Source organism: Coregonus clupeaformis, chromosome 8 (assembly GCF_020615455.1).
Source record: "Coregonus clupeaformis isolate EN_2021a chromosome 8, ASM2061545v1, whole genome shotgun sequence".
In the NCBI taxonomy this organism is placed as follows: Eukaryota; Metazoa; Chordata; class Actinopteri; order Salmoniformes; family Salmonidae; genus Coregonus; species Coregonus clupeaformis.
Window position 1 is genome coordinate 8863926 of NC_059199.1, and position 17766 is coordinate 8881691.

At 48.8% G+C, this 17766-nt stretch overlaps 1 protein-coding gene across 1 annotated transcript in view; it reads left to right on the forward strand.

Moving 5' to 3' along the window:
- The first annotated feature begins 16678 nt into the window (after positions 1–16678).
- Positions 16679–17766, forward strand: part of lratb.1 (lecithin retinol acyltransferase b, tandem duplicate 1) — a 42453-nt gene continuing 41365 nt past the window's right edge. Inside the window, exons 1-3 of the mRNA XM_041882317.2 lie at positions 16679–17026; positions 17446–17546; positions 17719–17766. The exon at positions 17719–17766 is cut by the window's right edge and continues 22 nt beyond it. Of these exons, the coding sequence (XP_041738251.2) occupies positions 16765–17026; positions 17446–17546; positions 17719–17766 (411 nt within the window). The 5' untranslated portion in view covers positions 16679–16764. The remainder of the gene's footprint in view (positions 17027–17445; positions 17547–17718) is intronic.

The following is a 17766-nucleotide window of genomic DNA, read 5'->3' on the forward strand; positions in this document are numbered from 1 at the left end:
TCCTGATCAGGCTGGGTAGCCATGAGGACTGGAGGCTTGATATGGTTCCTGATCAGGCTGGGTAGCCATGAGGACTGGAGGCTTGATATGGTTCCTGATCAGGCTGGGTAGCCATGAGGACTGGAGGCTTGATATGGTCCCTGATCAGGCTGGGTAGCCATGAGGACTGGAGGCTTGATATGGTCCCTGATCAGGCTGGGTAGCCATGAGGACTGGAGGCTTGATATGGTTCCTGATCAGGCTGGGTAGCCATGAGGACTGGAGGCTTGATATGGTTCCTGATCAGGCTGGGTAGCCATGAGGACTGGAGGCTTGATATGGTTCCTGATCAGGCTGGGTAGCCATGAGGACTGGAGGCTTGATATGGTTCCTGATCAGGCTGGGTAGCCATGAGGACTGGAGGCTTGATATGGTTCCTGATCAGGCTGGGTAGCCATGAGGACTGGAGGCTTGATATGGTTCCTGATCAGGCTGGGTAGCCATGAGGACTGGAGGCTTGATATGGTTCCTGATCAGGCTGGGTAGCCATGAGGACTGGAGGCTTGATATGGTTCCTGATCAGGCTGGGTAGCCATGAGGACTGGAGGCTTGATATGGTTCCTGATCAGGCTGGGTATCCATGAGGACTGGAGGCTTGATATGGTTCCTGATCAGACTGGGTGGCTGTAAGGAGTAGAGGCTTGATATGGTCCCTGATCAGGCTGGCTGGCTGTGAGGAGTGGAGGCTTGATATGGTCCCTGATCAGGCTGGCTGGCTGTGAGGAGTGGAGGCTTGATATGGTCCCTGATCAGGCTGGCTGGCTGTGAGGAGTGGAGGCTTGATATGGTCCCTGATCAGGCTGGCTGGCTGTGAGGAGTAGAGGCTTGATATGGTTCCTGATCAGGCTGGGTAGCCATGAGGACTGGAGGCTTGATATGGTTCCTGATCAGGCTGGGTAGCCATGAGGACTAGAGGCTTGATATGGTTCCTGATCAGACTGGATAGCTGTAAGGAGTAGAGGCTTGATATGGTTCCTGATCAGGCTGGGTAGCCATGAGGACTGGAGGCTTGATATGGTTCCTGATCAGGCTGGGTAGCCATGAGGACTGGAGGCTTGATATGGTTCCTGATCAGGCTGGGTAGCCATGAGGACTGGAGGCTTGATATGGTTCCTGATCAGGCTGGGTAGCCATGAGGACTGGAGGCTTGATATGGTTCCTGATCAGGCTGGGTAGCCATGAGGACTGGAGGCTTGATATGGTTCCTGATCAGGCTGGGTAGCCATGAGGACTGGAGGCTTGATATGGTTCCTGATCAGGCTGGGTAGCCATGAGGACTGGAGGCTTGATATGGTCCCTGATCAGACTGGGTGGCTGTAAGGAGTAGAGGCTTGATATGGTCCCTGATCAGACTGGGTGGCTGTAAGGAGTAGAGGCTTGATATGGTTCCTGATCAGACTGGATAGCTGTAAGGAGTAGAGGCTTGATATGGTTCCTGATCAGGCTGGGTAGCCATGAGGACTGGAGGCTTGATATGGTTCCTGATCAGGCTGGGTAGCCATGAGGACTGGAGGCTTGATATGGTTCCTGATCAGGCTGGGTAGCCATGAGGACTGGAGGCTTGATATGGTCCCTGATCAGGCTGGGTAGCCATGAGGACTGGAGGCTTGATATGGTCCCTGATCAGGCTGGGTAGCCATGAGGACTGGAGGCTTGATATGGTTCCTGATCAGGCTGGGTAGCCATGAGGACTGGAGGCTTGATATGGTTCCTGATCAGGCTGGGTAGCCATGAGGACTGGAGGCTTGATATGGTTCCTGATCAGGCTGGGTAGCCATGAGGACTGGAGGCTTGATATGGTTCCTGATCAGGCTGGGTAGCCATGAGGACTGGAGGCTTGATATGGTTCCTGATCAGGCTGGGTAGCCATGAGGACTGGAGGCTTGATATGGTTCCTGATCAGGCTGGGTAGCCATGAGGACTGGAGGCTTGATATGGTTCCTGATCAGGCTGGGTAGCCATGAGGACTGGAGGCTTGATATGGTTCCTGATCAGGCTGGGTAGCCATGAGGACTGGAGGCTTGATATGGTTCCTGATCAGGCTGGGTATCCATGAGGACTGGAGGCTTGATATGGTTCCTGATCAGACTGGGTGGCTGTAAGGAGTAGAGGCTTGATATGGTCCCTGATCAGGCTGGCTGGCTGTGAGGAGTGGAGGCTTGATATGGTCCCTGATCAGGCTGGCTGGCTGTGAGGAGTGGAGGCTTGATATGGTCCCTGATCAGGCTGGCTGGCTGTGAGGAGTGGAGGCTTGATATGGTCCCTGATCAGGCTGGCTGGCTGTGAGGAGTGGAGGCTTGATATGGTCCCTGATCAGGCTGGCTGGCTGTGAGGAGTGGAGGCTTGATATGGTCCCTGATCAGGCTGGGTAGCTGTGAGGAGTGGAGGCTTGATATGGTCCCTGATCAGGCTGGGTAGCTGTGAGGAGTGGAGGCTTGATATGGTCCCTGATCAGGCTGGGTAGCTGTGAGGAGTGGAGGCTTGATATGGTCCCTGATCAGGCTGGATAGCTGTAAGGAGTGGAGGCTTGATATGGTCCCTGATCAGGCTGGCTGGCTGTGAGGAGTGGAGGCTTGATATGGTCCCTGATCAGGCTGGGTAGCTGTGAGGAGTGGAGGCTTGATATGGTCCCTGATCAGACTGGGTAGCTGTGAGGAGTGGAGGCTTGATATGGTCCCTGATCAGACTGGGTAGCTGTGAGGAGTGGAGGCTTGATATGGTCCCTGATCAGGCTGGGTAGCTGTGAGGAGTGGAGGCTTGATATGGTCCCTGATCAGACTGGATAGCTGTGAGGACTGGAGGCTTGATATGGTTCCTGATCAGACTGGGTAGCTGTGAGGACTGGAGGCTTGATATGGTTCCTGATCAGACTGGGTAGCTGTGAGGACTGGAGGCTTGATATGGTCCCTGATCAGGCTGGGTAGCTGTGAGGAGTGGAGGCTTGATATGGTCCCTGATCAGACTGGATAGCTGTGAGGACTGGAGGCTTGATATGGTCCCTGATCAGACTGGGTAGCTGTGAGGAGTGGAGGCTTGATATGGTCCCTGATCAGGCTGGATAGCTGTGAGGAGTGGAGGCTTGATATGGTTCCTGATCAGACTGGGTAGCTGTGAGGAGTGGAGGCTTGATATGGTTCCTGATCAGACTGGGTAGCTGTGAGGAGTAGAGGCTTGATATGGTCCCTGATCAGGCTGGGTAGCTGTGAGGAGTAGAGGCTTGATATGGTTCCTGATCAGGCTGGGTAGCTGTGAGGAGTAGAGGCTTGATACGGTCCCTGATCAGACTGGGTGGCTGTAAGGAGTAGAGGCTTGATACGGTCCCTGATCAGACTGGGTGGCTGTAAGGAGTAGAGGCTTGATATGGTTCCTGATCAGACTGGATAGCTGTAAGGAGTGGAGGCTTGATATGGTCCCTGATCAGACTGGCTGGCTGTAAGGAGTGGAGGCTTGATATGGCTCCTGATCAGACTGGATAGCTGTGAGGAGTGGAGGCTTGATATGGTTCCTGATCAGACTGGGGAGCTGTGAGGAGTGGAGGCTTGATATTGTTCCTGATCAGACTGGGTAGCTGTGAGGAGTGGAGGCTTGATATGGTTCCTGATCAGACTGGGTAGCTGTGAGGAGTGGAGGCTTGATATGGTTCCTGATCAGATTGGCTGGCTGTGAGGAGTGGAGGCTTGATATGGTTCCTGATCAGACTGGATAGCTGTGAGGAGTAGAGGCTTGATATGGTTCCTGATCAGACTGGGTAGCTGTGAGGAGTAGAGGCTTGATATGGTTCCTGATCAGACTGGATAGCTGTGAGGAGTAGAGGCTTGATATGGTTCCTGATCAGACTGGATAGCTGTGAGGAGTGGAGGCTTGATATGGTTCCTGATCAGACTGGATAGCTGTAAGGAGTGGAGGCTTGATATGGCTCCTGATCAGACTGGATAGCTGTGAGGAGTGGAGGCTTGATATGGTCCCTGATCAGACTGGGTAGCCATGAGGACTGGAGGCTTGATATGGCTCCTGATCAGACTGGGGAGCTGTGAGGAGTGGAGGCTTGATATGGTTCCTGATCAGACTGGGTAGCTGTGAGGAGTGGAGGCTTGATATGGTTCCTGATCAGACTGGGTAGCTGTGAGGAGTGGAGGCTTGATATGGTTCCTGATCAGACTGGGTGGCTGTGAGGAGTGGAGGCTTGATATGGTTCCTGATCAGACTGGGTAGCTGTGAGGAGTAGAGGCTTGATATGGTTCCTGATCGGACTGGGTAGCTGTGAGGAGTAGAGGCTTGATATGGTTCCTGATCAGACTGGGTAGCTGTGAGGAGTAGAGGCTTGATATGGTTCCTGATCAGACTGGGTAGCTGTGAGGAGTAGAGGCTTGATATGGTTCCTGATCAGACTGGGTAGCTGTGAGGAGTAGAGGCTTGATATGGTTCCTGATCAGACTGGATAGCTGTGAGGAGTAGAGGCTTGATATGGTTCCTGATCAGACTGGATAGCTGTGAGGAGTAGAGGCTTGATATGGTTCCTGATCAGACTGGGTAGCTGTGAGGAGTGGAGGCTTGATATGGTTCCTGATCAGACTGGATAGCTGTGAGGACTAGAGGCTTGATATGGTTCCTGATCAGACTGGATAGCTGTGAGGACTAGAGGCTTGATATGGTTTCTGATCAGACTGGGTAGCTGTGAGGAGTAGAGGCTTGAAGCTGATCATGATATGGTTCCTGATCAGACTGGGTAGCTGTAAGGAGTAGAGGCTTGATTCAGCTCCCTGATCGGACTGGCTGGCTGTAAGGAGTAGAGGCTTGATACATGTGGTTCCTGATCAGGCTGGCTGGCTGTAAGGAGTAGAGCAGGGTTCTTCAATTCCGGTCCTGGAGGGGCGAAACACCTCTGTTTTTCATCCTCTCCTTCTAATCAGGGGCTAATTCAGACCCGGGACACCAGGTGAGTGCAATTAACTACCAGGTAGAAATAAAAACAGAAGTGTTGGCCCTCCAGGACCGGGATTGAAGAACCCTGGAGTAGAGGCTTGACATGTACGGTCCCTGATCAGACTGGATAGCTGTGAGGAGTGGAGGCTTGATATGGTTCCTGATCAGACTGGATAGCTGTGAGGAGTAGAGGCTTGATCCAAACGGCCCCTGATCATGATATGGTTCCTGATCAGACTGGGTAGCTGTGAGGAGTAGAGGCTTGATATGGTTCCTGATCAGGCTGGATAGCTGTGAGGAGTAGAGGCTTGATCCATACGGCCCCTGATCATGATATGGTTCCTGATCAGACTGGGTAGCTGTGAGGAGTAGAGGCTTGATATGGTTCCTGATCAGATTGGCTGGCTGTGAGGAGTGGAGGCTTGATATGGTTCCTGATCAGACTGGATAGCTGTGAGGAGTAGAGGCTTGATATGGTTCCTGATCAGACTGGGTAGCTGTGAGGAGTAGAGGCTTGATATGGTTCCTGATCAGACTGGATAGCTGTGAGGAGTAGAGGCTTGATATGGTTCCTGATCAGACTGGATAGCTGTGAGGAGTAGGGGCTTGATATGGTTCCTGATCAGACTGGGTAGCTGTGAGGAGTAGAGGCTTGATATGGTTCCTGATCAGGCTGGATAGCTGTGAGGAGTAGAGGCACGCCTGATCATGATATGGTTCCTGATCAGACTGGGTAGCTGTGAGGAGTAGAGGCTTGATATGGTTCCTGATCAGATTGGCTGGCTGTGAGGAGTGGAGGCTTGATATGGTTCCTGATCAGACTGGATAGCTGTGAGGAGTAGAGGCTTGATATGGTTCCTGATCAGACTGGGTAGCTGTGAGGAGTAGAGGCTTGATATGGTTCCTGATCAGACTGGATAGCTGTGAGGAGTAGAGGCTTGATATGGTTCCTGATCAGACTGGATAGCTGTGAGGAGTAGAGGCTTGATATGGTTCCTGATCAGACTGGGTAGCTGTGAGGAGTAGAGGCTTGATATGGTTCCTGATCAGACTGGATAGCTGTGAGGAGTAGAGGCTTGATATGGTTCCTGATCAGACTGGATAGCTGTGAGGAGTAGAGGCTTGATATGGTTCCTGATCAGACTGGGTAGCTGTGAGGAGTGGAGGCTTGATATGGTTCCTGATCAGACTGGATAGCTGTGAGGACTAGAGGCTTGATATGGTTCCTGATCAGACTGGATAGCTGTGAGGACTAGAGGCTTGATATGGTTCCTGATCAGACTGGGTAGCTGTGAGGAGTAGAGGCTTGATCCATACGGCCCCTGATCATGATATGGTTCCTGATCAGACTGGGTAGCTGTAAGGAGTAGAGGCTTGATTCAGCCCCTGATCAGACTGGCTGGCTGTAAGGAGTAGAGGCTGGATACATGTGGTTCCTGATCAGGCTGGCTGGCTGTAAGGAGTAGAGCAGGGTTCTTCAATTCCGGTCCTGGAGGGGGCCGAAACACCTCTGTTTTTCATCCTCTCCTTCTAATCAGGGGCTAATTCAGACCCGGGACACCAGGTGAGTGCAATTAACTACCAGGTAGAAATAAAAAACAGAAGTGTTTCGGCCCTCCAGGACCGGAATTGAAGAACCCTGGAGTAGAGGCTTGACATGTACGGTCCCTGATCAGACTGGATAGCTGTGAGGAGTGGAGGCTTGATATGGTTCCTGATCGGACTGGGTAGCTGTGAGGAGTAGAGGCTTGATATGGTTCCTGATCAGACTGGATAGCTGTGAGGAGTAGAGGCTTGATCCATACGGCCCCTGATCATGATATGGTTCCTGATCAGACTGGGTAGCTGTGAGGAGTAGAGGCTTGATATGGTTCCTGATCAGGCTGGATAGCTGTGAGGAGTAGAGGCTTGATCCATACGGCCCCTGATCATGATATGGTTCCTGATCAGACTGGGTAGCTGTGAGGAGTAGAGGCTTGATATGGTTCCTGATCAGATTGGCTGGCTGTGAGGAGTGGAGGCTTGATATGGTTCCTGATCAGACTGGATAGCTGTGAGGAGTAGAGGCTTGATATGGTTCCTGATCAGACTGGATAGCTGTGAGGAGTAGAGGCTTGATATGGTTCCTGATCAGACTGGGTAGCTGTGAGGAGTAGAGGCTTGATATGGTTCCTGATCAGACTGGATAGCTGTGAGGAGTAGAGGCTTGATATGGTTCCTGATCAGACTGGATAGCTGTGAGGAGTAGAGGCTTGATATGGTTCCTGATCAGACTGGGTAGCTGTGAGGAGTGGAGGCTTGATATGGTTCCTGATCAGACTGGATAGCTGTGAGGACTAGAGGCTTGATATGGTTCCTGATCAGACTGGATAGCTGTGAGGACTAGAGGCTTGATATGGTTCCTGATCAGACTGGGTAGCTGTGAGGAGTAGAGGCTTGATCCATACGGCCCCTGATCATGATATGGTTCCTGATCAGACTGGGTAGCTGTGAGGACTAGAGGGGAGAAACGAGAGAAGAACAGGGGAGTCATGTTTTTGGAATAAAACCACCACCATGCAGTAACCAGGGCTGCTGACCACCCCCATGCAGTAACCAGGGCTGTTGACCACCCCCATGCAGTAACCATAGTAACCAGGGCTGTTGATTTTAGTTTCTGTGTGGTTGTTGTTTGTCATCTCTTGTCTGACTCAGCAGTGGATGTCTGTATTGATCTCTTGAAGAGGCTGGCCCTTTGGAGCATATTCCCGGATCTGTTTGTGCTCTTGCCAACATTGTCATGGTAGTACAAACAGACCTGCTGGCTCCCAGACTAGTCTTTGTGTTTTAGTCATCATGTACACTAACCACGCCCACCCACTAACCCCCCACACCCACTAACCTCCCCCACACACTAACCCCCCACCCACTAACCCCCCACCCACTAACCCCCCCACCCACTAACCTCCACCACCCACTAACCTCCCCCACCCACTAACCCCACACCCACTAACCCCCCCCACACACTAACCCCCCCACCCACTAACCCCCCACCCACTAACCCCACACCCACTAACCCCCCACCCACTAACCCCCCCCACCCACTAACCACCCCCACCCACTAACCACCACACACTAACCCCCCTCACCCACTAACCCCCCACCCACTAACCCCCCACCCACTAACCCCCCCCACCCACTAACCCCCCACCCACTAACCCCCCACCCACTAACCTCCCCCACACTAACCTCCCCACACACTAACCCCCCCCACACACTAACCCCCCACCCACTAACCTCCCCCCACCCACTAACCCCCCCCACCCACTAACCCCCCACCCACTAAAGGCTACATTAGAGAGAACATCATAGCATTTGCTTCTTCAATAAAAAAGAAAACTAAAGATGAATTAAAATATATTGAAAAGGACATTAAATACTTGGAGAATCTGCATTCGGCTATCAAAGACCCTCTCACACTTCGCCAACTAGAGAATAAAAAAATTAGATACAAGACCTTGAAAACTCACTCCATAGAGCTTTTAAAAAAAAAAAAAAAAAAGACATGTAGAACAAGGTGAAATGGCTGGAAAATGACTGGCATGGCAAATAAAGAAAGAAACCGCAAAAAAAACACACACAAAAAAACAAAACCGCGGATGGCAGTGTTACAGTAGACCCACTTCAAATTAATGAAACGTTTAGACTATTCTATGAAGACTTGTACACATCTAGTTTGCGATTTAACTCAGAGACTCTCTTAATGGCTTCCAGAAAGATATAAATCTACCAACTTTTGCCATAAGAACCAAAGCTACATTTAGATCAAGACATTACTATGGGTTCCCTGCAAAATGGAAAGGCACCGGAATTAGATGGTTCTTCCTATACAATTCTACAGGCAATTCTCTGAGACCTTCTTTCTCCCTATGATCAAGGCCTGTCTGGAGAAATGCAGCTATTACTTTACTGAAAAAAATAAGATAAAGATCACACGTTGTCCTCCCATAGACCGGTGTCGCTTTTAAATATTGATTATAAATTGATTGCTCAAAAATATTAACTCTGCGCCTAGAATCTGTGCTGCCCAATCTCATCCACAGACCAAACTGGTTTTGTGCAGTGTCATCTCTCCTCTGATAGTTTACATATATATTTTGACATTCTTTTTTCATTTTTAATGATCATAAGACCCCAAATGTTGTAGTCTCCCTTGATGCTGAAAAAAAAAAAAACATTCAACAGAGTGGAATGTCTGTATTATCAAGGTTTAATTTTGGTCGAATATTTATCTCTTGGATTCAAATTCTTAGGAATTCATCTATGGCAGTTGTTAAAACGAACATCCTGTACTCAGCCCCCCTTCCTGTTGTGCAGGACTTTTTGCTTTGGTCATAGAACCCCTTGCCACCATGATTAGATCACATGACCAAATGAAAGGAATTACAATTGGAAAAGAGTACCATGTTATATCATTGTATGCGGATGAAGTCTTGCTCTATCTCCTAGAACCCTCATACTCAAATCCATTCCTCCAGTCATTGCTTGAAGAGTTTGTTAAACCGTCTGGTTATAAAGTCAATTGTTCCCGAGATTCTACCTACTCTACAGAACAGCTGACTCCGGTAAGACAAGGGGCGGTGGTCTGTGTCTAACAGCTGGTGTGCGAAATCAAATACTAAGGAAGTCTCGAGGTTTTGCTCGCCTGAGGTAGAGTATCTCATGATAAGCTGTAGACCACACTATTTACCAAGAGAGTTTTCATCTATATTTTTCGTAGATGTTTGTTTACCACCACAAACCGATGCTGGCACTAAGACCGCACTCAACGAGCTGTATAAAGCCTTAGGCAAACAGGAAAACACTCATCCAGAGGCGGCACTCCTAGTGGCCGGGGACTTTAATGCAGGGAAACTTAAATCTGTTTTACCTAATTTCTACCAGCATGTTAAATGTGCAACAAGACGAAAAAAACTCTAGACCACCTTTACTCCACACACAGAGACGCGTACAAAGCTCTCCCTCGCCCTCCATTTGGCAAATCTGACCATAACTCTATCCTCCTGATTGCTGCTTACAAGCAAAAACTAAAGCAGGAAGTACCAGTGACTCGCTTAATACGGAAGTGGTCAAATACAGGACTGTTTTGCTAGCACACACTGGAACATGTTCCGGGATTCTTCCGATGGCATTGAGGAGTACACCACATCAGTCACTGGCTTCATCAATAAGTGCATCGATGACATCGTCCCCACAGTGACCATACATACAAACCCCAACCAGAAGTCATGGATTACAGGAAACTTCTGCACTGAGCTAAAGGGTAGAGCTGCCGCTTTCAAGGAGCACGACTCTAACCCGGACGCTTATAAGAAATCCCACTATGCCCTCCGTCGAACCATCAAACAGGCAAAGCGTCAATACAGGACTACGGTTGAATCCTACTACACCGACGATGCTCGTCGGATGTGGCAGGGCTTGCAAACTATTACGGACTACAAAGGGAAGCTCAGCCGCGAGCTGCCCAGTGACACAAGCCTACCAGACGAGCTAAATTACTTCTATGCGCGCTTCGAGGCAAGCAACACTGAAGCATGCATGAGAGCATCAGCTGTTCCGGACGACTGTGTGATCACGCTCTCCATAGCTGATGTGAGCAAGACCTTTAACATTCACAAGGCCGCAGGGCTAGACAGATTAACAGGACGTGTACTCCGAGCTTGCACTGACCACCTGGCAAGTGTCTTTCCTGACATTTTCAACCTGTCCCTGGCCAAGTCTGTAATACCTACATGTTTCAAGCAGACCACCATAGTCCCTGTTCCCAAGAACACTAAGATAACCTGCCTAAATGACTACCGACCCGTAGCACTCACATCTGTAGCCATGAAGTGCTTTGAAAGGCTGGTCATTGCTCACATCAAAAACATCATCCCGGAAACCCTAGACCCACTCCAATTTGCATACCGCCCCAACAGATCCACAGATGACTCAATCTCTATTGCACTCAACATTGCCCTTTCCCACCTGGACAAAAGGAACACCTACATGAGAATGCTGTTCATTCACTACAGCTCAGCGTTCAACACCATAGTGCGCTCAAAGCTCATCACTAAGTTAAGGACCCTGGGACTAAACACCTCCCTCTGCAACTGGATCCTGGACTTCCTGACGGGCCGCCCCCCAGGTGGTGAGGGTAGGCAACAACACATCTGCCACGCTGATCCTCAACAGGGGGGCCCCTCAGGGGTGCGTGCTTAGTCCCGTCCTGTACTCCCTGTTCACCCATGACTGCATGGCCAGGCACGACTCCAACACCATCATTAAGTTTGCCGACGACACAACAGTGGTAGGCCTGATCACCGACAACGATGAGACAGCCTATAGGGAGGAGGTCAGAGACCTGGCAGTGTGGAGCCAGGACAACAACCTCTCCCTCAACGTGATCAAGACAAAGGAGATGATTGTGGACTACAGGAAAAAGAGGACTGAGCACGCCCCCATTCTCATCGACGGGGCTGTAGTGGAACAGGTTGAGAGCTTCAAGTTCCTTGGTGTCCACATCACCAACAAACTATCATGGTCCAAACACACCAAGACAGTCGTGAAGAGGGCACGACAAAGCCTATTCCCCCTCAGGAGACTGAAAAGATTTGGCATGGGTCCTCAGATCCTCAAAAAGTTATACAGCTGCACCATCGAGAGCATCCTGACTGGTTGCATCACCGCCTGGTATGGCAACTGCTCGGCCTCCGACCGTAAGGCGCTACAGAGGGTAGTGCGTACGGCCCAGTACATCACTGGGGCCAAGCTTCCTGCCATCCAGGACCTCTATACCAGGTAGTGTCAGAGGAAGGCCCTAAAAATTGCCAAAGACTCCAGCCACCCTAGTCATAGACTGTTCTCTCTGCTACCGCACAGCAAGCGGTACCAGAGCGCCAAGTCTTGGTCTAAAAGGCTTCTTAACAGCCCCCCCCCCCCACCCCCTTTTTAATGCTGCAGCTACTCGCTGTTTATTATCTATGTATAGTCACTTTACCCCTACCTACATGTACAAATTACCTCAATTACCTCGACTAACCTGTACCCAGCACATTGACTCGGTACGAGTACCCCCTGTATATAGCCTCGTTATTACCTGGACTAACCTGTACCCCAGCCCATTGACTCGGTACCGGTACCCCCTGTATATAGCCTCATTATTGTTATTTTATTGTTGCTCTTTCATTTTTTACTTTAGTTTATTTAGTAAATATTTTTCTTAACTCTTCATTTTCTTTAAACTGCATTGTTGGTTAAGGGCTTGTAAGTAAGCATTTCACGATAAGGTCTACACCTGTTGTATTCGGCGCATTTGACTTGATATCTACCTTTAACCCCAAACCTTTACAAGACCAATTCAAATGGGAATAGTCCTTGAAGAATTGAAGTACTTAGGAATTACCCAGTAATGTATATGATTTGTAAAACTTGAACAACATTCCAGTTATTGAAAAGGTTACTTCCTATTTCTCTTATGGGCAGAGTTAATGTCATCAAAATGTCAATATTATCAACATTTTTAAAATTGTTTCAGAATCTTCCAATTTTACACCCTCTGCATTTTTTCAAAATGATGCAGAGCCTCTTCTCCTCATTTATTTTGCTCGCATATGGAGAAATCCCTTCTTTCATCAGACAGTCCCCCTACTTTAACACAATGGATAAATTAAATATCTAGCTACATCCCTTTGGACAACATTTTCTATAACATCAAAGGCAGACCACATGATTTCCATAATATCATCAATTTCATGGCAATAAGAGCAAATAAATACATTTACAATTTAGTCATTTAGCAGACACTCTTATCCAGAGCGACTTACAGTTAGTGAGTGACATTAATTAAAATATTTATGTTGATGGTTGTGTTTTTGTGTGTGTTGTTTGTCTGATTGTATGCATTGCTGTACCTGTGTTGGTGCTGTACCTGTATTGGTGCTGTAGCTGTGTTGGTGCTGTACCTGTGTTGGTGCTGTACCTGTGTTGGTGCTGTACCTGTGTTGGTGCTGTACCTGTGTTGGTTCTGTACCTGTGTTGGTACTGTACCTGTATTGGAGCTGTGCCTGTGTTGGTGCTGTACCTGTGTTGGTGCTGTACCTGTATTGGTGCTGTACCTGTGTTGGTGCTGTACCTGTGTTGGTGCTGTACCTGTGTTGGTGCTGTACCTGTGTTGGCGCTGTACCTGTGTTGGTGCTGTACCTGTGTTGGTGCTGTACCTGTGTTGGTGCTGTACCTGTGTTGGTGCTGTACCTGTGTTGCTGCTGTACCTGTGTTGGTGCTGTACCTGTGTTGGTGCTGTACCTGTGTTGGTGCTGTACCTGTATTGGTGCTGTACCTTTATTGGTGCTGTACCTGTGTTGGTGCTGTACCTGTGTTGGTGCTGTACCTGTGTTGGTGCTGTACCTGTGTTGGTGCTGTACCTGTGTTGGTGCTGTACCTGTGTTGGTGCTGTACCTGTGTTGGTGCTGTACCTGTGAGCAACACATTGGGAGGGGGGGAATGAAAAAAGTGTAATATCATGCATTGTGATGAAATTGTACTTACACATGCTAATAAATACATATAATAATAATTATAATAATAATGCACTGTAAACTCCAAGTCGTTTTTAACTTAAATACTTAAGTAAGTTGAACTCAAAGTCAATGAAAAGTCATTATTAGTTAAAAAGTTTATTTGGTACTGACTCAAAACTAAATGAGAAGTCACCCGACTGAGTTCCCAAAAAATAACATATATATTTTTTATTGACCCTAGGGCCTTCAAAAGGGGGCCGCGAGTTGCCCATCCCTGCCCTACAGAGTCACAGTGACTCAATCGGTTTGAGTAGTGACTACAAAATCACTAACTGTACTCAGATATATTAAGTGCAACAGGTTTTCATTGTTTTATTTCACTCAGTCCTGCACGTTTGAGCTCAGAGCCTAAGATATTTTCACTGTACCCTGCAATCACACCTGGCAACCCTGTTCACTGTACCCTGCAATCACACCTGGCAACCCTGTTCACTGTACCCTGCAATCACACCTGCAACCCTGTTCACTGTACCCTGCAATCACACCTGCAACCCTGTACACTGTACCCTGCAATCACACCTGCAACCCTGTTCACTGTACCCTGCAATCACACCTGCAACCCTGTTCACTGTACCCTGCAATCACACCTGCAACCCTGTTCACTGTACCCTGCAATCACACCTGCAACCCTGTTCACTGTACCCTGCAATCACACCTGCAACCCTGTTCACTGTACCCTGCAATCACACCTGCAACCCTGTTCACTGTACCCTGCAATCACACCTGCAACCCTGTACACTGTACCCTGCAATCACACCTGCAACCCTGTACACTGTACCCTGCAATCACACCTGCAACCCTGTTCACTGTACCCTGCAATCACACCTGCAACCCTGTACACTGTACCCTGCAATCACACCTGCAACCCTGTACACTGTACCCTGCAATCACACCTGCAACCCTGTACACTGTACCCTGCAATCACACCTGCAACCCTGTACACTGTACCCTGCAATCACACCTGCAACCCTGTACACTGTACCCTGCAATCACACCTGCAACCCTGTACACTGTACCCTGCAATCACACCTGCAACCCTGTACACTGTACCCTGCAATCACACCTGCAACCCTGTACACTGTACCCTGCAATCACACCTGCAACCCTGTACACTGTACCCTGCAATCACACCTGCAACCCTGTACACTGTACCCTGCAATCACACCTGCAACCCTGTACACTGTACCCTGCAATCACACCTGCAACCCTGTACACTGTACCCTGCAATCACACCTGCAACCCTGTACACTGTACCCTGCAATCACACCTGCAACCCTGTACACTGTACCCTGCAATCACACCTGCAACCCTGTACACTGTACCCTGCAATCACACCTGGCAACCCTGTACACTGTACCCTGCAATCACACCTGGCAACCCTGTACACTGTACCCTGCAATCACACCTGGCAACCCTGTTCACTGTACCCTGCAATCACACCTGCAACCCTGTACACTGTACCCTGCAATCACACCTGCAACCCTGTACACTGTACCCTGCAATCACACCTGCAACCCTGTACACTGTACCCTGCAATCACACCTGCAACCCTGTACACTGTACCCTGCAATCACACCTGCAACCCTGTTCACTGTACCCTGCAATCACACCTGGCAACCCTGTTCACTGTACCCTGCAATCACACCTGCAACCCTGTTCACTGTACCCTGCAATCACACCTGCAACCCTGTTCACTGTACCCTGCAATCACACCTGCAACCCTGTTCACTGTACCCTGCAATCACACCTGCAACCCTGTACACTGTACCCTGCAATCACACCTGCAACCCTGTTACACTGTACCCTGCAATCACACCTGGCAACCCTGTTCACTGTACCCTGCAATCACACCTGGCAACCCTGTTCACTGTACCCTGCAATCACACCTGCAACCCTGTTCACTGTACCCTGCAATCACACCTGCAACCCTGTTCACTGTACCCTGCAATCACACCTGCAACCCTGTACACTGTACCCTGCAATCACACCTGCAACCCTGTACACTGTACCCTGCAATCACACCTGCAACCCTGTTCACTGTACCCTGCAATCACACCTGGCAACCCTGTACACTGTACCCTGCAATCACACCTGGCAACCCTGTTCACTGTACCCTGCAATCACACCTGCAACCCTGTTCACTGTACCCTGCAATCACACCTGCAACCCTGTTCACTGTACCCTGCAATCACACCTGCAACCCTGTACACTGTACCCTGCAATCACACCTGCAACCCTGTACACTGTACCCTGCAATCACACCTGCAACCCTGTACATGTGACTATTAAACACTCTGAATCGGAACCTCAACAGCTGAGTAATGACAGCGCGTTAGGTTTTACGGCGTAGGCCAATGTGAATGTTATGGTGCTCAAGGTCAGCGGACATTAGTCAGGCTCATGGTCTCGTTATAGGTGGTCCCGCGACTTCAGGATCAGCGTCACCCTCAGCCTCATTAGGCTGCTGATTACACTTACTTATTGCACTTTAATTCAATTTAACAAATGATTATTTATCGGGCCAAATAGTTCGGGTTAGGTTCAGCTGTGAGAGACCTGGGTGCAGATCCCTCCTCGTGACAAGGGCAGGGACAGTCAACTCCAGTATGTTAAATATGTTAAATATGTTAAATACAGTTTGTTCTGTAGTGGTTTTTATTCTTTATTTTATTTTATTATATTTTCTATACTATTATTATTATTATTATTATTATTATCACTACATTGTTGGGAAAGAGCTCTCAAGGTAAGCATTTCACGGTCCTGTTTTACACCTGTTGTAACCCTGAGCACGTGGAGAATAAACTTTGGAAACTTGGACACAAGATAGTAATCCTACGCAATCCGTTTGAAATAGGAGACTGGGCTGACTCAATGTCAAAGTGACTCAGTGACAATCACACAACATCCTCACTCATTGTTTAACTTTTCAACACGGACAAATGTGGAGGAAACAAACCAGAAATGAATGAGGTCTACTGCAACTTCAATCATTCAATCGCCTGTAGCTCATTGCCTCGTACATGTGTACATCTAGCGCCATCATGCGTCCATTTCCAAAACGTCACACTCACCGGAGCGGAACGAAGATAGCCTCGACCTGTGTTCCTACGCGGACTGTTTTGGTCGTCGCACGAGTTAAATGTACCTTGAACTTCCAGAGTTGACTTTCTCCATTTATTCAGGTTAAACTATTTTAATTACAATGTCTAATATCTCCAATTTATCCCGCGTCGTCCACTCATCGGGGGTCCAACGGCTGACAAATGGGTTTTGCTTGAAAACACCCTTGTTTGCTTACAACGGGGCGAGATTTCTGCACTCGGGCTACCCGTCCAACAAAACTACCAGCAACAGAAGTTTCCCAAGGCATCGCTTCGAGTGCGCCACACATTACACCTCTTCAGCTAAGGACACAGTTAGGATAGGATGCGCGTCGGGGTTTTGGGGAGATACCTCGGCGTCAGGTAACACCAGGCTAGATGGTTGTAGTTGGCTAGTCACATGACCTGTTCTCTAGTCTAGCCAACAAGGACAAGGTTCATTCGTCTTGACCTCAGTGACTCTAGGCGAACGTCACAAATTGCACCCTATTCGTATGTAGTGCACTAGTTTTGACCAAGACCCATAGTGTTCTGGTCAAAACTAGAGCCCTAGTTATGTAGGGAATAGGGTGTCATTTGGGACTAATACCTAGTACAGAATAAGCTCTTATATTCATGTGTTATGTCCGTTTATAACAACGTTAACTATCTATCTACAAACATTATCTATCAATGGATATGATTATGGATAGCTTGGATCAATGGATTCACTTTTAGCAGACAAAGTATTCATGGAACTCTTGACCAGGTTATAAACTCTTCTCCCTCTCGCTCTCTCTCAGTCCCCCAGCTGATCTACAGTGGGAAGATAGACTATCTGGTGTTTGACTACCTCAGTGAGATCACCATGTCTCTCCTCGCTGCGGCCAAGACCAAGATGCCTGTGAGCTCATCACCTATCAATAATCAATCATTAGTTTTCTTGTCAATTACCTTTTGAGTCCGCCTATTATCAATAATCACCAGGTCACATGTCAAGAAGCCTGTGAATCCACCTATTCATCAATAGCCTATCAATATTAGTTATCTAATCAATCAGTTTCTTCTTCTTTCAGAATATGGGCTATGCCCCTGACTTTGTCCAAGTAGCCATAGCGCCCTTT